Genomic DNA, 23,005 nt, shown 5'->3' on the forward strand with positions numbered 1-23,005 from the left:
TATGAATTATGCCTTTATCTCAAAAGTTAGATTGATGGAGTTAATACACATTGATCTGTTACTCCTCAAATAGTATTTATAGAATAGGGGAATTTATCAAATCTATTTTGAACTATAAACAAATTTTGCTACCGTTATATGCATCTCAAAAATGCCCGTGTCCGGAAGATTCTGATCTCCTGACTGACCAGAACATGAGAAGTATGGACTAGAGGAATAAAGAATATAGTAAAGGGAAAGTAACATTAAGTTAAATATGTTTTAGTCACCGTTTAATACGACTCCGATGCTATTCTTGTCTTTTGACTTTCACGCACATATTACTAATGTCATGTTATGATCGTTTGGTTTCCTAATTTGAATTCAGATTAACAGATAGAGAACAATCTACCTTTTAATACTTCAGTTTCTTTTTGTCGTGTGCTTGCATCATTTCCTAAAGAGTACTTAGCTATACAATGTACTTTGATCAATAGAGAATGCCAGCGTAATAGTTCATCAGTAATTACACAAGGTTATAATCTAAGTAAGCACAACAAACAAGGTTACACGAGTACTTATATCAAAATACTAGCTGACTCGCGCAACTTCGCTTGCGTCACATAAGAGAGAATGGGTCAAAATTTTCCTCGTTTTTGTAAAAAAATTTATTGCTACTCGGCTCCTATTGTTCTTAGCGTGATGATATATAGCCTATAACCTTCCTCGATAAATGGACTATCTAACACTGAAAGAATTTTTCAAATCGGACCAGTAGTTCCTGAGATTAGCGCGTTCAAACAAACAAACAAACAAACTCTTCAGCTTTATAAACGAGTACGTAAGTACGTATACGTATTTGTCAAACAACTCGTATATGAACTTTGGTTACCATTGAACGTGTCGGAATAAGGTTTTATTTAATGAGAAGGCTTTTATTTTCAATGTAAAGTTTAACCATAAGATTAACGATAAGTCTATGTGATTGTTGCGCGTGGGAAAGATTGATAAATAAAGATTAAATCTGTCTATTTCATAGTTTAATATTAAACGGGAAATAATATATTTAAATATTTTCTGTCTCATATTAGAGGCATTGAATGACTAAGCAGAAATACTAAAATTTAGATTACCGTTCGACAAAGACGAAGGATTTTTGTTCACTGGCTTTGATTGGCTCTATGTATATGTTACTGTAAAAGCCCGGACTGTGGTAAATCCTGACATTTTCCGGTAAAACCTAAGATTTACCAACTCTCAATGGTAAAAGTCCGAACAATTCTTTTATTTCGAACTTTTACCCCTGTTCACTTGGTAAATCTTAGGATATACCTCAAGGGCAGGTAAATGTAGGTAATCCATACTAATATTATAAATGCGAAAGTAACTCTGTCTGTCTGTCTGTCTGTCTGTCTGTCTGTCTGTCTGTCTGTCTGTCTGTCTGCTACTCAATCACGTCTAAACTACTGAACCAATTTGCATGAAATTTGGCATGGAGATATTTTGATACCCGAGAAAGGACATAGGCTATTTTTTACCCCGGGAAAATGACGCATTTCCCGGGAAAATTCAGAAAATTCAACGTTGTCGCGAAATATCAATATTATAATGACATTGAATTAACAAAATTCCGTTGCCATGGCAACTGTTTTAATGGCGGATATGCCTTAGCGCGACTTCGTTATACTAGGAGATATAAATAATTTTGAGAATATTTTTCGTGAAAAAAAAGCATATTTTATATCATCACGCTACGACCAATAGGAGCAGAGTACCTAACAGTAAAAAATGTTACAAAAACATGAAAAATTCTGACCCATTCTCTCTTATGTGACGCAAGCGAAGTTGCGCGGGTCAGCTAGTATAAAGTAAGTTAATAGTTATAAAGAAGGAGTTTTCGGCAAACCGACATGGGTAGGTTAGGTTAGAAGGCTGAGGTGGGAGCGAGCGAAGCGAAGCTCCCACCTCAGCCTTCGTGGTTATTTTTTCTTAAACCACCCAGAAGGAGGAGCCCCGCGAAGCGGGGCTCCGGCGACATCTTCAAAATCTCATTATAACTATGTTACAGCATATAATTATATCCCTAGCAATATCATTATATTACGGCTCAAACACATTATAATATGACTTTATCAACTTTTACCGTGTCATTATGTAAATCCTAAGATTTGCCAATTAAATGGTGGTAAAAGTTCGAAATAAAAGAACGTTCGGACATTTACCATTGAGAGTTGGTAAATCTTAGGTTTTACCGGAAAATCTTAGGATTTACCACTGTTCGGGCTTTTACAGTAACATATATAAAAGAAAAAAACAGACGATAAAGCTATATTACAACTTTCTACACTCTGTATACTATCGTACCGCTTTTGTATAGAGAATGACATTAGAAATTATCCTTAACATCAGCTGCCTATATTTTTCTCGGCCGCTCGTTAAGCGATAGCAAGAAGGAACCGTTTCACATACTATAAACTAACATCAAAATGACTAACCAAGTATAATTTACTTTCAGTAATCGAGCTGGCCTGCGGAGAATATGGCCAGGATAAGATCGACCTGATGAGCAACAAGTCAGAGAACGGCCGAGCTCTGGACTGGTTCGATGATCCCGGCAGCATCCCCACCATGGAAGGTCTTCGGAAGCAGTTCCCCTTCAGCGTACTCCGAGAGACGGAGCCCACGGGAGGAGATGAGGAAACTAGCCAGGCTAACCAAAGATCAGTGCTTATTAAGAGAGGCTTTATGAAGGCTAAGAGAGATTCGGTGAGTTGCATTTACGATAACGTATGATGGAATTTGATGTTGAATTCTTAAGAAAGCGATGCTGTGCAGAGATTTCGGGCTCGAATCCTGGGTCGGCCGAAAAGTCTTTTCTGAATATTTCTAAAGAATTTCTCAGAGATTGCCCGGAGTTAGGAAGTGGAAGTTGAAGACCTCCGTGAATCGCAGAACACGTTAAGCCATCGGTTCTACGCCTGATCTCTCACTGGTCGTGTTGGTTTAGCCGTCCCACCGGACTATGAGAAAAGGATCAATAAAGAGTGTACCTGTGTATTGTACAGGCACTTAGACACTATAAATAAAGTCCGGCACATTTTAATGAAACTGACCACTGTAGCTAAATATCGGCGAGGAAGACTTTAAGCTACTCCATATATCACGATCTCACGTTATTTTTTTCTTTCTAGACAATGACCCATCTCCGTCTGCTAGTGAACGTGGTGGTCGGCATCATGTTGGGCAGTCTGTTCATCGACGCGGGCAACGAAGGCTCCAGGGTGCTGGAGAACTACAATCTGCTGTTCGCTATACTGATGCACCACATGATGTCGCCTATGATGCTTACTATTCTTACATGTAAGTAGACAATATGGTATTCAAAGCCGCTTTGTACTCGTGGATTTTGAGTAATTAAAGGAATAATGAAGATTAAGGGGTTGATTCTTCCATTTAGGCTTTGTTTGACCCCAATAATTTTTAGATATACCCGAAATTAATCCTCTAAATATAGGGCTAGCGGTTTGCCTGTAACAACATTATAGGCGGACAGATTTTCGAATTTTATTCCTGTTATAACGGATGTGCATTATTGATTGGTACTCACTCTGGAGTTTGAAAAGATTTTCTCCTATGTGATAATTTACTTTAACTTGATTGTAACAGAATGAAAAATTGGATGCATGATGGGTGTTATCAACAAAAACTTGCTTTTAAACATTTAAAACCGTGTAACATCGATTTGGTAGACTATGATAGTGGAATTTTGTTATTTCCTTTGTGTGAGTTGTTCAATCATATACAATACTTGTAACTACGCTGTATAATAGACCCGTTAATTGTAAAAACATGTTGTTATTGAGTAAATCATTTACATACTACTGCGTACTACATATTAATGTGTAATGGATATAGATACTACGTAATTAGAATTCGAGATACCTCGCTGTCCATACAGAAATAATAAGCGAAAGTTAGTTCGCGATTTTTTATCTTTTCCAAATATACCGATGTGGTTGACAATTTTAAGTATTCCTAAGATAAGATATAGGAGATTTTTTTTCGCCGCATGGAGTCACTATTACATAAATTGACTAGACTAAGAAATTTACATAATTAAGTTACTGTATATAAATAATTTTTGTTTGTTTGTTTGCAGTCCCCTCGGAGATGTCGATATTATCGAAGGAGCACTTCAATCGATGGTACTCGCTAGGTTCCTACTACATATCAATTACAGTCGTCGATCTACCTGTATCGGTAAGTTCATTAAATTAAGCTAACTTTCTAGTACAAGAAACAAAACAAACAGTCATATTCAACTTTGCTTCTAAAAGTAAGAGACATATATTTTTTATCCGATTTTGTTTTTCATACGTTTATTAGTCTATCCTAAATATGGTGATCGTCTGACTACAAGTACTACTAGGAGGTCATGGGTTTGAGTCCTGCATGATCATGCAACCACAAAATTAATAGTTTCCGAACTAATTGAACAGACCTACTTTTTGCTCCTTGTACATACAAATGTAGCATAAAATAATAAAAACTCGCATTTAACTCGAAATTCCATGACACAGTAGGTATAATATAGGGAGATATAGATCAAAGTCATTAAGTTAAAATTCCCATTTTCTTATTTCAGATAACAGCGTGTGCAATATTCAGTGTGATAGTGTACACGATGTCGTCGCAGCCGATGGACATCGTACGGTTCCTCATGTTCTTCGCCATCTCGCTGTACACCGTCCTCGTGGCGCAGAGCTTCGGTCTTATGATCGGTGCCGTTTTCAGTGTTGTGGTGAGTTGATGACAGTCTTTCGATAGTATCGAGTTGCTGTCAGTTCAATGAAAAATAGTCGATATTCTTAGTGTTACAGGCGCTAGTGGCAATTTAGCTTGTGTAATTAGGTTACTTATAACCTAAGTATTTGTCAGATAAGTCTTTAAAATATTTATTTCTAATGAATAGTAATGTAATCTTTAACTACCGATTCAATGATATCATGTAATTGATTCTTTAAGGCTTTTGCTCTACTCATTTTGTATACCGCATAAAATCATACAAGGACTAAAAAATGCTACTATCAAACCAAGACCAAGTTGCTTAAAAAAATCATGTACAAAACTGACATGAATCGTCAATTATATCAACTTTTTTACAAACTACAGGCTAAAACTGTGATCTTTATTTGTAAAGTTAAAAATATAGTACATATTTAACTTATTCTTCTTTCCAGAACGGTACATTCTTGGGCCCAACTCTATCAGTACCAATGATGATGTTCGCGGGCTTCGGCGTGACGCTCCGAGATTTGCCTTGGTACCTGTACTGGGGGTCCTACGTGTCGTATCTGCGATACGGGCTCGAAGGCTTCATAGGAGCCATCTATGGTCTGAACAGACCTATCCTGGACTGTAACCAGGCGCTATACTGCCATTACAAGTGAGTGGTGCATTATTCTTTTTCGTAATAATTTTATTTACCTACGTTTATTCACCCTATTATGTCAGTTAGGCAATATTTTGCTATTGCAATTCAAAAGGTACAGATAAAAAATATTATTCTTAGCATAAAAATGCTATGTAACTAGAGTGACCATGATATTTATTTTCATCGGTCACGAAAGAAAATTAAGTTACAGCATCGTATAATGTTCCAACAGTTCCTTTATAAAATCCGCGAACTTTTAGACTACACTTGTCCAAGATATTCAAAGACAGCGTATAGAAATGGACGCTAATGGCCATATTAGGTAGTAACGAGTATACTTATACCTCATCTCATTCTATACCCAACAATACAATACCAGTAGGAAACTACTCAAACAATTAACTCAAAATGAACTCTTCCCCATCTCCAGACATCCTCGAACATTCCTGGCAGAAGTAGCGATGTCTCCCGACATGTTCTGGTGGGACGTGCTCGCGCTCACACTGTTCGTCGTCATCCTAAGGATCGCCGCCTTCGTCCTGCTCAAGTGGAAACTGAATGCTGTGCGGTAAACCTGACATGTGAACGTAGGCTTAGGTATGACTTAGATGTATGGCACGGGAATTATGAACACCTTACCAAGAAGAATGGTCCTTCAAGAAAATTTTGCTGGAAGGGTAAGAAGGCTCGGTTTCACCACTTCTTGTTCAAATATCTAGAGTTGTTTGTGTGTTGCGTAGACAGTTGTTTTCATATACATATTTGATGTCACTTTTTTTAGCACATATGTTATGTGAAACCTAAATAAATAAACGGTGAAACTGCCCCTTAGGATTTTTGAAGTGCCAGGTTACTCGTTAGTGTGAGTGTTAAAGCATGTTTTTTATCCACTAAAGACCAAAGATGGATGAATGTACTTTAAATTGTAGCGTCGTGTTGCCGTTAAAATAGTTTAAATTTGCATTTTTTTTATGAACCAAGTATAAATATCCAAGGAGCTTGATTCCCTTGTCATATTATTAGAAGTAATTGTATGTCATTACGGTAATTCAGTTTCTTCAGGAAATATCTTTGTTACGAGTGGTTTCGACTATATGACTATCTGATATTACAACTATGCAAACTGACTATCCAGAAAATTCTACGAATCTTAGGATAATGCCACATCGATTTTTATTACTCAAGTTGGTATATCAATCTTCAAAGTCGATAAAATATTAACATCGATGAATGGTTAATCGATTGATGTGGCACCATCCTAAAGTTGCAGATAATACCGTTACATGTTGATAAAAATAAATTGAGATTAGTACAATACTATGCCAATATCGTACAAGGGAACTATCAGGGTGATAGTCAAGGTCTTGTCATACATTATAATATTTCTATTACATAATATATTAATACATTATGTTTTAAGGGTCCAAAGGTAAAACTGTGATAACTTTCCAAGATGTTTTATTATGGTTTGAATTCATTTGTTTTTGGTTCCTTTTTCATTTAATTATTTACTAACTCTTTGTGTAGAAAAAAACAAAAACACGGCTGTGAACTTCCGGATTATACAAAGAGGTACAAAAAAATGGATTTGACGCAATTTATGACGCAAATAGTTAAATTAGGTTATTGTATGAATGTGCTCATTCACCCATGATGTAGTTTTTATTATTGTGGGCTTAAAAATATGTATCTTAATTTACTTTAATTATTTTTATGTAATTGACGTGTATACATTATTTTTTATTATTTGTTTCAAGCTATGTATAAACAATGTTAAGAATAATATCCAATAAAAAGCTAAGTGCGTTGGTTTGGAATTTAATGTAAAAAATATGAATAGGTTGCAAACAAAAATGTTTAACGCGTACGAACTATTAAGTTAAGATATCTAGGCCGACATTTAGAAGTATAAACAAATTGACTATCAAGTTTACACCGTGAATAATGTTCATAATATTGTACTATGACGTCAAAGTACCTACCAGTAATGTAGGACAATCGTACACAAATTTTGTGTTAGGATAGTTAAGCGTCATACATGCACCGATCTAGTTGGCCTTTCAATGACTATCTATATCGGGATGTGTAGAATGCTGGTATAATTTAGTTGCTCAATTAGTTATTTATTTGTAACTAGAATAGAACTATATACATAGGCTGTACTGAACTGTTACGTAGATAGTATATAAGATTGGTGATATATTTTGTAAATATGTTTTTTGTAACAATAAAATTTATAATTTTGGTACTTTTGTCTTTTACTGGTGCGGTTAATTGATATTGTTCTTCAGTTTACCTGATATTACACCTATTACAGGCATCTAAATTGACCATAATACGCTGCAGCTGAAAAAACTAATCTTAGAAACTTATAATTTTGTATCTGAATTGTAGACATAGAAATTTTACACGGGAAATAAAAATAATAAAACTTGGGATGGGTGTAAGAATAAAGAAGAAACAGGCATTTAAATATAAAACTATATATTTACACTTTGTTCCCAAATAAAATATACTCTTGTGCTAACTAAAGCAGGAAATATTGGTAAGTCAGCGATTTTGGTGCTAAGACTCTTTATATAATTCTCCTCTCTTAAAACTACTAGTATATTAAATACGTTTATTATTAAATACATTATCACATTTCCACAGCGCTATACAAATTATATAATACCTTTCTTTAACCATTATCACACAAAGAAGTTACAAAACGATTATGATCGTCTAATTATTGATCAATAAATAATCTGACTTATCATATTCGATAAGATTTTTGTATTTGACTTATAAGAAAGGAAATCAAGAATTCTATAGAACTGAAGCTTTACCTGAATAGCATATTGAAAATCAATATTTTTGAATTCGTTACTGTACCACTGCTAGGCAAGGGTCTCCTCTCAAACGAGGGAGGGGTTAGTCAAAATTCATATTTACATTATAAAAATATATAGTTTGGTCTAGTTTCTTAGAAATAATATTTTTTGTATAAGGTACTTGTAACTGAACAAACGTAGGACAATAATAATAACATATGAGCAATGACCATGTCGTAATTAAATATGATTCTCACAAAGACGTCTAACTATCTGTCATTATGTCTCATTTCCTGTTTTTAATATAAATACAAGATTAATTCATTAAAGTGTGAATAGTTGAAATTATAAATCTTTTTTTTCATAAATACGCTTGTCTAACAAATGGAGACAAGATAATTTCCATTTTTTCAGGCGGCCTGAGTTAATATAAGTCTACGACACACCTGCGCAACGCTTGGCGGCGGTTGTCGGCAGATGTGCCGCTTCATAAGACCAAAGAAAACCTTATTTGTATCAATAGTCATTATAACAACTATCTAGTCGTTATGTTTTCGAGATACTTCACCAAAAACACCCGCAATTTTAGAATATAAATCAACATTTGAGACAACCTGTTCATCTCTTGTTCTTTTGTCAATTAAAGCATTTCCCCAAATGTACTCGATGATATACCACTGCAGACAATAGAAACTAATACTCATAGTTAAAGCACAGATGAACGACAAAATGCAGACCGTTCTGGAAGCCGTTTCGAGGTATGAGTATACATTGTACCCGAGTACATAATGCACGTACATTCTGAAAACAAAAAATAGGATGATTAATATTAAAATCACGGATTTGGAGTAAGAAACATTGGCAAAATAAAATGTAGGTATACGACACGATTTTATAAGATAATAAACTAAGAGTTTTCCAAAAAAAGGATTTTTTGTTTGTTTGTTTGCATTGAATAGGCTCCGAAACTAGTACTTAATAATGTAAAGCTGAAGAATTTTATTGATTGCTGAAGACTTTGAACGTTCTAATCTCAGGAGCTAGTGGCAATCCACTAGCTCCTGAGATTAGAACGTTCAAAGTCTTCAGCAATCAATAAAATAAAATCTAAATTGATAAAATATTGTTGTGTTAAATAGTCCAGTTATTCAGTAAAGCTATCAGCTAACATCACACTATCACTAAAAGGAGTGAAGTAATAATGAAAAATGTAAGGAAAACGGGAAAATTAAACTCCGCGTGGACGAAGTATCGGACAGCGCCATAATAATATAAGAAATGTACTTACACAAATGTATAAAATACTGAGAACGCAATCAGCATTTGCAAATTGGCTCTATGGCTCTTAGGTCTGGTCCGAGGAGTCAGTAGCAGATCTATAAAGACCAGTACAAATGAGATCGTGTGGAGAGAATGCTGGGCCCAAAGTGGTAAGTACTCGAACACTCGGGGAGGCGCTATCATGTCAGGAGCTAGGTTAAATAATATCCAAAATGTTGTATCGCCAAACTGAAAAATAAACATATCCAATATATCCATACTGTATATGAAATGAAATGAAACATATCTATACTAATATTATAAAGCTGAAGAGGTTGTTTGTTTGTTTGTTTGACTGTTACTCAATCACGCCTAAACTACTGAACCAATTTGCATGAAATTTGGTATGGAGATATTTTGATACCCGAGAAAGGACAGAGGGAAAATGACGCATTTCCATGGGAAAATTCAGGCGGCGGACGAAGTCGCGGGTAAAACCTAGTATTGTATACATTATCACGATTGTTATACCTGAACGTGTAGGCAGAGGTGTATGAAATATACGCCCATGCTTCGCTATTAATATTCTTAGTCTCTTAATATCGGGCCAAGCCTATATGCCGGGGACATTGCCAAACTCCGGGCTTCTATTGAGAAATATTGTAATACAAATTACAGAAGACTAATTTACTCCGAAAAATCGAATCCGAGACCTCTGCTTCGCAGGCGCTTACTCCACGTCAAAAAACAAACGTACGCACTTTTTTTTAAAGACAACTCCCGCACTAAGAATTGCTTTTGTGTTGCGGTACAACCAAACCCGAAACAATTATTTGGCGATTGAACAAATAATTGTTCCGTGTGGGAATCGAACCCACGACCTCCCGACGCAATGGTAGCGGCGTGGTGACCTAAACCACTGGGTTTATTCCTGTAATGAACTTTATATTTCTATAGGAACTGTTTGATAGGAACTGTTCTGAAAAAGAGCTTTCAGGCTGACTCCCAATATTTTCCTTTAATATACCATCATATTAAATAAATAATAATAAATATTATGCGGTCATTCACATTGCATGATATTTTATATCTCAAGAGTCATTTGTATATCTATCAAACTGACAGATAACTATAATTAACATGTGACTAATTTTATATCGTCCGATAATATCTTTATTGGAGAAATAATATTGATGTCTTGATAATAAAAAAAATAATTGAAAATATATCTATATCGATACACGCTTATTTTGTTTTAACACGCGAGTAGAATAGAAGTATATATCTAATCGCAAAATAGGGCCCAGGGCAAATTTTTTTTTTCATAGAAATAACTAAATATTGGTTGACAACTCACATATCATTTGATTGCATACTAAGCAGAGCTCGTACTTTGGTAGCCAAATAACTGGTAAACATACATAATATATACTTCTGATTATATACTTACACTCGTGCTCATCTCACAAATATTTGGACGTAGTTATGAAAGAACGTTCCAATCCACAAGGTGGTCAAAATTGAGTTTTTGAGCCCAAGCTAGGTATTTTGGATCGTCCTATATAGTGGTGAAGACACTGACTCTTTTACGACAATAACTACTGAAATAATTACACGGTCTAAATGATAAAACGTACCAAAAGATCTAAATTGTAATCGTATAACGTGACATTACATATGGATCGTACTATTTTTATTTGTTTTGGACTGAATGCAATAGAAATAACGATCCAATCCATCTTGAAACGTTTTAAAATAAATATTTTTATAATAATTTTAAATCTTAAAAAGTGACATTCCATTTGGATCGTTATATTTTATTACATTTTGGACTGAATAAAATAAGAATAATGACTCAATCAACTTGGAACGTTTTTAAAAATAACAATTATAAATGAAAATTCATTTGGATCGTACTGTTTCAATACGTGTTGGACTGAATAACATAAAAATAATGATCCAATCATCTTGTTTGTTTTTCTTCTTCTTACTATCTATTTCTTCAAAACATTCCATGTAGGTACTTTATATATAACGTGACGATAATAAATTCATATTGGTAAAAGTACCGTAAAACGGGGTGAATAGAATTCGCGGGGTGAATAGAAAAAAAATCAGGAAAGTTTTCAAGTTTTTTTTAATATTTGAGTACTTCTCGTTGAAGAATTTTGTTCAAATTTTAAATGATTTCACGGCGATATTACTTCTCTGCGGTGTTATAATTGTTTAAATTGATATTTATACCCAAAAAATTGCTTCAAAGTCTACCGTCCTTGAATGCCTTAATATCGACCCTCAAAACTTTGGATTTAAAGTGGGATTTCTTTTCTAATGAGTTGTTTGAAGTGTTTATCTCTTTAGGTGTATATTAATTTATAAAGATACAATATTGTTAATTGAAGAAACGTTTTTAAATCTAAAAAATATGTTTAAATCATGGAAATAGTATTTTTTTTGTATAAACGGGGTGAATAGAATCGTTTGAAGGGTGAATAGAACTACAGTATGGGGCAAATGGAAACATAGCAGGGTTCAATAGAAACGCGTAAGAGGTGAATAGAAACGAGTGAGGGGTCAATAGAGATTAATAAATAGGGTTGTCAAAAACTGTAAACAAAATTAACATAAACAATGAAAAATTAATAGTCATTAATCTTCTGAACTTCACAATTATCATTGTATCAAAGTTATAACGGCAAACTACTGCATATAGTATGAAAGTTAGTTAGGTTATCTTGCTTTATTTTTTCAGTTAAAGTAATTATCAACGGTTATTTAAATTTTTAAACACACAACCTCCCTTTTCAGTATGTTGGATAAGTCGTCTTTGGCAGCCCTAACAGTTTTTCCATTCACCCCTTTGGTCGTTTCGATTTACCCCTATCGCTGGGTGAATAGAAAATGACCATTTTTTAAGGAAAAATCGTAAAATTATGCATATTTTTGGACAAATATGGTTTTAGCTCTTTCTTCATGGCGCCGGACATGATATAAAAGAACTCGACAATAAAAATAACAAGTTATTCGCAACAAATTTTTAGGACAAAGTTGAAAATCGTTTCTATTCACCCCGTTTTACGGTAAACCTTAGTCTACCTATGACCCCAAACGCTGTGGGTTAGTCTCTGAGTACCCCGATCCCCGAAGCCCCCGTCCCGGAGTGCCCCAATTTATTTTCGTCTTGTGGAAAATCATCACAATAAAATTTACATTCACATATTTCACATACATCACATGTTATCTATATTAATATTATAAAGCTGAATGAAAAGAAGAGTTTGTTTGTACGAGCAAATCTCAGGAACTACTGGTCCGATTTGAAAAATTATTTCAGTGTTAGATAGTTCATTTATCGAGGAAGGCTATAGGCTATATATCATTACGCTACTACTAATAGGAGCAGAGTAGCAATAAAAAATGTTATCTATACTAATATTACAAAACTGAAGAGTTTGTTTGTTTGTTTGAACGCGCTAATCTCAGCAACTACAGGTCCGATTTGAAAAAATCATTCAGTGTAAGATAGCCTATTTATCGAGGAAGGCTGTAAGCTATATATCATCACGCTACGACTAGTAGAAGCAGAGTACCAGTAAAAAATGTTACTAAAACGGGGAAAATTATGACCCATTCTCTCTTATATGACGCAAGCGAAGTTGCGTGGGTCCAGCTATGTATGAATATTTCTTAAAAAATATGTTTTAATAATGTTTCATTGTTTTACTTATGTTTTAGAAAATATATATATTAATTTCCAAAATATAGCAATTGTAACATATTGGAACGTTTTTGCAAATTAAGTTAAAATCTACTTCCATACATTAAGCCTTTTTTCAAAAACGTTCCAAGTGCATTTTTTTCATAATTTGTATGAGAAATATGAATAAATTTTAGTGACAAGTATATTTAAAAATAAAGTTTATTTATATAGTTGCAGTGATACATACTACTTAGCTGTACTCGCTACCAAAAAAAAGCGTACCACAAAATTACAAAAACGCGATTTACTCATTTTGACCTGCGTGTGGATTGGAACGTTCTTTCATAACTACGTCCATTTGTCCCGGGTGAGATTCGAACCCGCCACACGCAGCACTACGGTTATTGCTGCTAGGTGACCACGTTAATCACTACGCCAAACGAGTAGTTAAACAAATTAAATACTAGCAACTCACTCCAGTCACGGGAAACAAGATGGCCGTCATTGCGACATCCCGAATATTCCTCAGTCTGTCCATTTGCGGAGTTTCATCGCAGCACTTCTCTCGCCAGTCACAGTATATGCACAGCAGAAGATAAACTATTGTAATTATCTGAAAAAAATACACAGTCTTAATTTTATCTTCTTATATCTCTTTTTGGACCACTCCCGCTCTAAGCACCGCTCTTGTGTCGCGGGGACTTTTACAAACATACAAATAACAAGCACAAAGTACAACCAGATCCGAAACAAATATTTGTGGATTTGTGGATCACTCACATAATTGTTCCGTGTGGGTATCGAACCCATGACCTCCCGGCGCAACGGTAGCAGCGTGGTGACCTTAACCGCTGCGCCTCCGAGGCAGTTGAGTGCACTAGATATTCTTTACCAGTATTAGATAGGGATAAAGGCCTGAGTCCATCACAATGTTTAGTTTCATTATTTCCTTTGTCGTGTCAATGAGTCTCTAGATACTTATACTACAAATTTATCAAGAGAAGCATTATCTATGTACGAATTACACACTTAAATACATAAAATGTGGCCCTTTTCAATGGAAGAAGACAAACACTATTCTTAAAGATAAATATTAACATAATATATGTACATTTTTATGCAAATGTGAAGCTCACAACGTTAGAGGATAGTTAGAGACCAAAGAACGCCACTTGCTACGATCACTACAAACTTCATTTCATCTTGTAGTACTACGTCCCTGACCTTTAAGATGTAACAATGTATAATAATCGTTGGCTGTCGTCAAGTTCAGACTCTCTATGATATCTAATGACTGACTGCACTTTGATAATCCAAACCTCATTTACACATAATATCTCAACAGCAGCCCTTCTAAACAATCAACAGGTAAAACTATTGTCTATTAAGATACTGCGGCTAATTTCCAGATTAAAGTTTTTCCAACAGTTGGTTGAAGTCAGGTGAAAAATAGGTATTTTAGGTTGTAGTTTCAACCATGGTTTTTAATTAAAAATTAAGTAGTTCCATGATTTCCTTAAGTATGGTCATTGCTTCCGCAAAGATTCGAGTTTGGGCAGCTGAAGCAAGGTCGTCGATGTTAAGAAATTGTTTTTGTTTGTAAATAGAGACAAGTTATTAGTGTAGATATATACTTATAATATAGAGTTGAAGAGACGGTTTGTATAAAAGCGCTTATCTCAAGAACTACTGATTCGAATTGAAGTTATTTTCCTGTTGAATAGTTTATTGATTGAGGAAGGCTACTATGTAAAACATCACGTTATGCTTAATAGGAGTAGAGCAGCAAAGAAAAAAATTGTGAAAACGGGATAACTGAAGTACACGCGAACGATGTTGCAGGTGAAACCTAGTGTAAAATAATCATAACTTTTTAATATTGAAACTAACACATTCCCTTGCGGCATATTTTTGACGTCACCTACCTGTTTAGGATTTCAAATAATCTTATCACTAAATCCTAAAAAGGTGTGACACGTGAATTAGTATCAGTATTTTTGATCAAAAATTTGCTTAGCAACATTACGATTACATCGTTTACTATTATGGAATATTAGGCTTGTATATTATTATTTAATTTTAATATCTGCGTCTGGTGCGCGATCAGTAGCGTATCCAATAGCTGACCATGAGGTTCGAATCCCGAATAGGATAAAGTACTATTTCATACTTAGATATATATCTTACAATATTGCTCAATAATAGCCCGAAGTTTGGTAACATTTAGGCTCGTCCTATTGGCTACTTCCCCCTTAAGGTGAAGGTTTAGGTTTACCAAATGGGAAGTAGCCGCCCTATTACATGGGACTACTATTGTTAATGGCGAAATGTGGGTGTATTTCGTACAGTACCCTTTACACCTGCGAGTATAACAGGCAATATTAAGTATGAACTAAAGAAATAACAAAGGTATTTAGTAAAAACTAGTTTTAAACTTTTCATATTAGAAATATATAATTATCACCTTTTCAAAAAGTTACGTGTATTAATTATTTGTTATCGTCTTGTTATATGAGTTATGTGACAGACTCAATAACTATTGTAAGTATGATCTCACTATTGTATTAGATAATGTGATTTAGTTCCCAATGTTATGTTTGTTGTGTCTATAGGATGAAAATAACTATTGTTTTCCTTTAGATTAGTCATCACAGGTGTGTGATCGAGATCTGGTAAGTGTTACAACTATAGTCATTGTTTTGAATATGTAACCTTTGTTTATTCGCGGTGGGAATCGTGAGAAAACGGGTATTCTTCAATACATCTATAATATCATTATATTCTACATCCTATACATATAATAAAAATTGATAACTGAAATGTATACATGTACGCGGTATTTTGAAAAATTAAATCACATTGGATATTTCTTTTCTGCCGGCACAAGGTTTGTGTGGGATCGATGGGATCAGAATTCCCACTCGATTGGAATCAATGGGATAAAATTATTCTATAATAGGACTAAGTCCGGCCAGTCCGCTTGTTTAATATAAAAGCAATGGTGTGTATGTTTGTTACTAACTAAGTTAAAACTAGAGAGCGGCTTTTGTTAAAATTAGCAGATACAAACAAAACTCATGCTTTCTCAATTTAAAGCAGTGGTAAGTATCAAAGTTCTCGTTCAGGGAACCCGGTTGGTTCTCGCTCTCTGTGTGAAAACAACGCTCTCAAAACTGATTAATAACTAGTAATGGCATTCTATTTTACAATATCATAACAATAGTCACTCAGATGCTTAAAAGTTGAATACATAGTTATATCCTAATTAAAATTTTGTTCCATAAATAACTAGTACAGCAAATCTGTACTAAAATACTCACATTAAACCAGCAGGTCAACAGATTCCATCTGACAGTATCATATGCCCTAACTTTAGGGTCTTCATCTACGGTCAAATCAATCGTCAACGTTACATACGCAGTCGCCAACAAATGGAGCAAAGCCAGGCTGTAAAACCATAGCCTAATATTCAAAAGAGAGTACCCGTTCACCATCACACACATCACTCTGACAGCTGTCATTTTCACTTTTAAATTTTCAATTGTCAAAAGGTCAACGCTCTCTCCGATGTTCAAATGTTTTACACGCGCGCGTTTTCGATAACATACAACAAACAATGTATTAACAACAGTCGTTAGTGCCGAAATGATTAGATTTCTATAAACCCGACTTAAATAAACAAAAGCACTTCATTAAGATAATTTGAATTTATATTAGATTGGTTTTAGATTTAGTAGAGATAAAGGTCGTTATTGATATAGAATGGGGTATTTTTCAATTGAATCGGAAGAAAACAATACACGAGTAATAATCAGCGCGTCTCGCGATTGAATGATTGTAGCAACGCCGTGAGTTAATTTTATCATCAAGTTCCTACGACTACTAAATATAGAGCTGTATTGAATAATATTTAAATACAAATTACTTTGTAATCCAAAGGGTAATGACAAGGTCTTGGTTTCTGTTCGTGACGCGGTGAAAAGTATCAGTTTATTAGTCAATGTCTGAAGACAAAATGGTATCAGGCTCTAATAAATAAATTAGTAAATTAGGAATCTAATTAAGATTTTAAGTCAATTTTTTTTAACCTCTAGTTAATAAATAAATGGTAATGTTATTGAGATTCTTTGTTCTTGTTTATGCACTTTTATTACCTTATACCGGTAACGTTAACAAACACAGGACTCAAACGGCAAAAATTAACCAAAATTTGTTCAATAGCCATTTGGGAATCGATTCCGAGACATCTTGATCAACACTTAGTTACACTATAACAGACACAAACATATTGAATGATAACCTTTATAAGTACATAACATACAAACAAAGCAAATTACAATGTATTTAAGTACTATAAAGATAATCGTAGATCATAAATGCTTGAAGATTTGTTTCAATAGATAATTGTTGATATACAAAAAAAATATCTACATTTTGATAAAAAACGTCACGTGTTTTTGACTTTTAAAAATTGCTTAAACGCATTTCTTGACGGGATGCCAAGTTCCCAATCTGCAGTTGGCCAGCGTGGTGGAGTCAAAGCTTAACTCCTCCCTCGTTCAAGTTAAGACTGTTACTCCGCAGTGGGACCATCATGGAAGAACAGAGTGAAATCATGTGATTAATTGCAGATGTAATTGCATTATGTGCTAATTTGTATTGTATTACAGCCTACTGTCGAAAGTTTCGAAACGCCCGAAGTGCCGTAAGTCTTGAAATTTACCAGGTAATCCTAATATTTACCAATAAATCCTTAGAGTTACCAACCCCAAACCTAAATCCTGCTCAAAGTGCGAAATGTTCTAAGATCATCCTTAATTTCGGTAAATCTTATATTAACCATAAAAAGTAACCAAGTATCGTAAGCCGTTAGAACTTTAATAAATTTTAATTTTTAGATCAGGTCTTAAACTTTGAATTAAAAATTTGGCAGACACGCAATAAAATAGATTTAATGCGTTAAGTAATTTCAGTCTTTATTTCTAAAGTAATATTTTCTGGAAAACAATATCAAAAAGCAATCCCTGCCGCCATCTGCTTAACTTAACTTACTTAATACTTCTTTGCAACTAATATTCTCTAAAGTATCAGGGCTTAAAGATAAGAAGATACAGAGATAAGAAGTCTCAGAAAACCTATCCGGTAAATAAAATGACAGAAAGTTTATAAAAACAACTATCAAAATGCTACAGGATGGCTAACCGGTACTTATACGAAGACTAGTAACCGGGGCTTATAGATTCAAAATACTACCAGTAGCGACATCTGTTAGCTTGTCTTGAAATCACTGACTAGTATAAAGTTGACAACGCCTGATGGAAAACGATTCATACACACTCACTTGATGTTATCAGTAAAGCTTTTCTTACAAATCGGGTGTCTAGTTAACTGCAATAAATTGTATTTTGGAGTATGATTCGTTACAAATTTCTTTCGAGTTCTGTTACGTCCCGGCAATAAAAATGCATTGTCATAACATCGTAAGTTAAGGACATTTACAGGGTAATATGGAAAGATTTATGAATCAGTTATTAATGTATTATAGGTAGCAACAAATTGTGTTTGTAACTAATGAAATTCAATTCTAATAAGGCGTATGTTGTTCATAGAACCAATAGATAGAATTATAAGCCTGAGTCAAAAGAATACAGATATGACTGTCAAGAGCATTATTTTTGATTACATAATTGATTTTATTGATCAATAACAATTTTAAATTTCTATTTTGTGAATTGTTAAGTACCTACTTAGTCGCTAGGCAACTTTTTTAACGTCTTATCCGATTATGAAGTTAAATAAAACATGAATACACTTTACGTGAGAAACTAAGTTCTTTTATAAGAATTATTGAATTAAAATGTGCAACACTAAAATCTTAGTGCCTAGAAAGTTTTACTGTGAAGACACCACAAGACATACTTGTTGCAAGTTGTGAATGGTTCGCCTCATGAAAATGACTTGCAATATAACTAATTGTAGGCGCTTTTAAAGTAAAAAACTAATTTGTAAAGAAGCAGTGATTTTCTTTTCAAATCAATAATGATACCTGTATAAATAATACATAAAACAACTTAGTGTTTTTTTCTAAGCGAACTACTAATTAGATGAAAAGTGAGATATAAAGAGTAAGTTTCAAGTCAGTTTTTTTCACTGACAATAGGTATTTTCTATGACGGGTGTCGTAGGAAACATTTTGGCAGTAAGTACATGATAAATGTCAAAATGTCGATAGCTAGCCCATTGTCGGTAGTCGATAGTAGTAGAAAATAGAGGTACTGTACCTCGATTCTCTACCACGATCGACTACCGACAACCGGCTAGCTATCGAAATTTTGACATTTAGAATGTACTGCCAAAATGTTTCCTACGACACCCGTCAGAGGCGCTGATCAGATTTTCATACAAAATTTCTCGATGACAGTTCGGTTGTCGGTAGTCGATAGTAGTAGAGAATCGAGGCACTGATCAGCCTTCGTTGACGCACGCTACGTTGGAAAAACAAACATTTATTTGTAAGCTTTACATAAGAAAGCATAAAGAAAGATCTGCGATTAGAAGTTAAATAACAGATCTCGTGTCGATCGCATGATAAACCATACACACATCACATGAACACAATATTTACGTTAAACCAATGACGTAAGTGTTGATTTATAGTAATCAATTAATGAAGCTAAGCGATGTTTATGTAATTCCGGGAGACATGCATACTGTGAGATAGGTAACTACTCCGTACCGATTCTAACGAGTATTATCAGTTCCAAGTAATGCAATGGATAAACGACCTACAAATTTTATTTTGATACATGAGTAATGAGAAGCTTTAAAATTCTACGTCAACTTACACACACAAATGTTGCTTTCCTTGATTAATAGAGTTGACAAAAATACATACAAATATTTCGAGTTTAAAAAAAGTTGAACTTTAATTGGTCTAAGATTGACGTTGATTGTTTTTACTCTGGTTGAAACGTCAAACGAATCAAGGGAATATGATCGTGTTATTTATAACCATTTTACTTTGTTTTATTGTAACCATCGAGTATCAAGAGTTTGATATTTAAAGAGTATTGGCGACATAGTTTCTACGACGCCCGTTAGAGGCGCTCAACCGAAGCGTTGTCGGTACCCGATAGAAGGAGGTAGTAGAGAATCGAGCTACTGTAGTGGTCAGTTATTAGAAAAAACAAAAGCCAGCTCCAGCCAGTAGCTTTGAGCAACAAGTAACAGACAATAGAGAAATCAGACAAACGTTCAAAGCCTGATCTGAAAAATATTACCGCCAATTACCATTTCTTATTTCTACATTAAGAACAATGTTCTTTTCTGTTTTTTCATTGTAAATGATTAAATACCATATCAAATGCAATCATCTCATTATGCACTATTTGTTATTAAATCATTATCGCACATTGAAGTATCATGCACCGAGTGATATTTGTGCTCGTGATAATGCACGTCAGTGTTTATCTCCGGTTATAATTAGAAGGGGCAAGGCTTAGGCGATGTGTCGTAGGGCTGGACACGTGAGGGTAACTGATAACCTCAGGTCAGAGATGAATGATGCTGTAACGTAAACGTGCCATTCATGAAGGGTGGATGTTACCTAAAGCTGGTCGTTATGTAAATTGAAGTATTCTGATGTCTTTATCCAATCTTTGTCTTACCTTTATTCCACGTCGAGAAGGGCCGGTACGATGTCTATAAGCAATAGTAACAAAAAATAACATAAAGGTAGGTAACTCACGAAGGAAGATGCTTAGAAGTGAAATCAATGTCCAAGAATATCAAACTTAATATCTATCCTTTCATGTGCCATAAAAACCTTTGAAACACTAAAATTACAGACACCGATAAAAAAATCCCAAAAAATATGTGGGTCATCTAAATGCTGTCTGTGGCTATGAGGCGGAAATCCGACTAATGCAGCATTCATACCTTAATTACTCATTTAAAAGTTAAAGTTCATATGAAATTTTCAGTGACATGCGTCAGAAAAGCTTTGTAAAGCGTGAAGATCATTACTTCCAACACATTAATTTAGTATCATGCATCGTTACTTTTTATGAAGTCCTGCTCGTAAAACAACAAGCAAACAACTTAAAGTTTTACACACAGACTTCTCTGTACCGACTGAGTAAAGAATGCTTGTTTTATTTAAACTTCAAAAGGAAAGAATCTAATATGTTTTATTTCAATTATGCAAACAACATGTTCTTCTGACGGCTCTAAAGCCAGAATCAGGATTCTAGTAACTTGGTTTACATTCAGAGTATCTGCATACTTACTAATTCGGTACTGCAACGTTACACAAGATGGAAGATACCTACTGAAGTAAAGACAGCCCAAAACAGCGTCATATTTATATTTCTTCTCTCTTTAATTTCTATTAAATAAAATTAATAATTACGTAAGCTACGTTCTTCTAGGAAACGATAGCCGGGTGAAGTTCAACATACGAAGACAAAACAATTGGAACCAAATTATTACGATTACTATTAATTATGATTACTATGTTAGCACAAAGACAGCGCCCGACAGTCTAAGAAAGAGAGCGATTAGACAAGTACTTTGATTAATGCATACATACTTGCATTCATCACGAATTACATAAACCTTTTGATAACATACATACATCAAAAGTTCTCAGGTGTTACTTTGTTTTTGACTCTTATCAGTTTCAAATATCAGATATATTATCCTAAAGTTTAATAGTTGTAATCTAGTTAAAAACTGAACTATGTCGTTAATTATGTTTGCACTTTAAAGGGGGTGGCAAGGTTTAATTGTCGCCCCACAGCTGTCCCGATAAAGAGTTCTGAAAAATGTAACGGCACCTAAACTTACATTGTATAAATATAAGACATATATTGAGGATACAAAAACCCAGTTTACAGTGTAGATAATAAAGTCTAGTATGTAGACTGAAAATATTGATATTCCCCGCACATTTTATTTGCGTCGCCGTTTTCCAAGATGCTATTTTTGAATCCAGACCGTGTTTAATAATGGTAAACAGATATTAAAGGTAAAATAAAATGTATCTCATTTTTATTGAAATACCTAAGAACAAGTTATTTGGTCGCGCTGGTTCAGATAGCAGAGAAGAACAATCTGTTGCAGATTTCATTTTAAGGTTAAAACAAGATCTAATAAGTTAATTGGCAAATAGGTAATAGTAATAGGCTATAAAATAAAGATAAGAAAGAGACGGCGAGGATCTAAGGATTAATTAGGTTATCATAGATGAATAGGTTTAAGTATTTATTGGACTCCTCGTGTTGCAGTCAAGGATTGATCACCGATCACCTCAGCATGAGATGAATCTGAAGGAAAAACTCCCCATTGAAACTATATTTACATTATCTGACTATGAAGCAAAATGATATATTATATCAATAAAAAACCTATGCACGAATGATAAAACACTTTGTATTCATATATTGTATAGGTCTAACTAAATCAATCAATCAATCTGCCTAGCCTTTCTTTCACGTAAGTTTGAGTCGGCTTCCAGATCTAAGTAAGTAATAAAGTAATAATAATATATATTTTAATAAAGTATGTGGTATTTAGAAATATACATATAAATATATTCCTAGCGCAGTAGGTATAGCATGATCACTTATTATAACTGTGATGTACAATAGCACAAGCTTTATGGATATTAATGATATTACGGTGTAACAATACAAATATGTGTTGTGCGTACGTAATTCAATTATAATGCGCCGTTGTAGTAACTGCATACACATTCGTTTATGATTGAGATTCAACATAAGGATTAAAGCTTCGCAATACATAATAATATATACATAC

At 34.2% G+C, this 23,005-nt stretch overlaps 2 protein-coding genes across 2 annotated transcripts in view; one reads left to right on the forward strand and one right to left on the reverse strand.

The window, feature by feature from the left end:
- LOC142975209 (ATP-binding cassette sub-family G member 1) overlaps positions 1-7,661 on the forward strand; it is a 41,456-nt gene extending 33,795 nt beyond the window's left edge. The window contains exons 6-11 of the mRNA XM_076117934.1: positions 2,495-2,745; positions 3,171-3,339; positions 4,139-4,239; positions 4,625-4,780; positions 5,220-5,425; positions 5,844-7,661. Coding sequence (XP_075974049.1) covers positions 2,495-2,745; positions 3,171-3,339; positions 4,139-4,239; positions 4,625-4,780; positions 5,220-5,425; positions 5,844-5,985 — 1,025 coding nt within the window. The 3' untranslated portion in view covers positions 5,986-7,661. The remainder of the gene's footprint in view (positions 1-2,494; positions 2,746-3,170; positions 3,340-4,138; positions 4,240-4,624; positions 4,781-5,219; positions 5,426-5,843) is intronic.
- A 109-nt stretch (positions 7,662-7,770) lies between these two features.
- Positions 7,771-16,999, reverse strand: LOC142975210 (androgen-induced gene 1 protein-like). Its single transcript, XM_076117935.1, has 4 exons — positions 16,507-16,999; positions 13,662-13,799; positions 9,515-9,735; positions 7,771-9,027 (listed from the first exon to the last, which is right to left on the reverse strand). The coding sequence occupies exons 1-4, from the start codon at positions 16,705-16,707 to the stop codon at positions 8,766-8,768; spliced, it is 822 nt and encodes a 273-aa protein (XP_075974050.1). The 5' UTR covers positions 16,708-16,999; the 3' UTR covers positions 7,771-8,765.
- Between the last annotated feature and the right edge of the window lie 6,006 nt (positions 17,000-23,005).

Source organism: Anticarsia gemmatalis, chromosome 9 (genome assembly GCF_050436995.1).
Source record: "Anticarsia gemmatalis isolate Benzon Research Colony breed Stoneville strain chromosome 9, ilAntGemm2 primary, whole genome shotgun sequence".
Lineage (NCBI taxonomy): Eukaryota > Metazoa > Arthropoda > Insecta > Lepidoptera > Erebidae > Anticarsia > Anticarsia gemmatalis.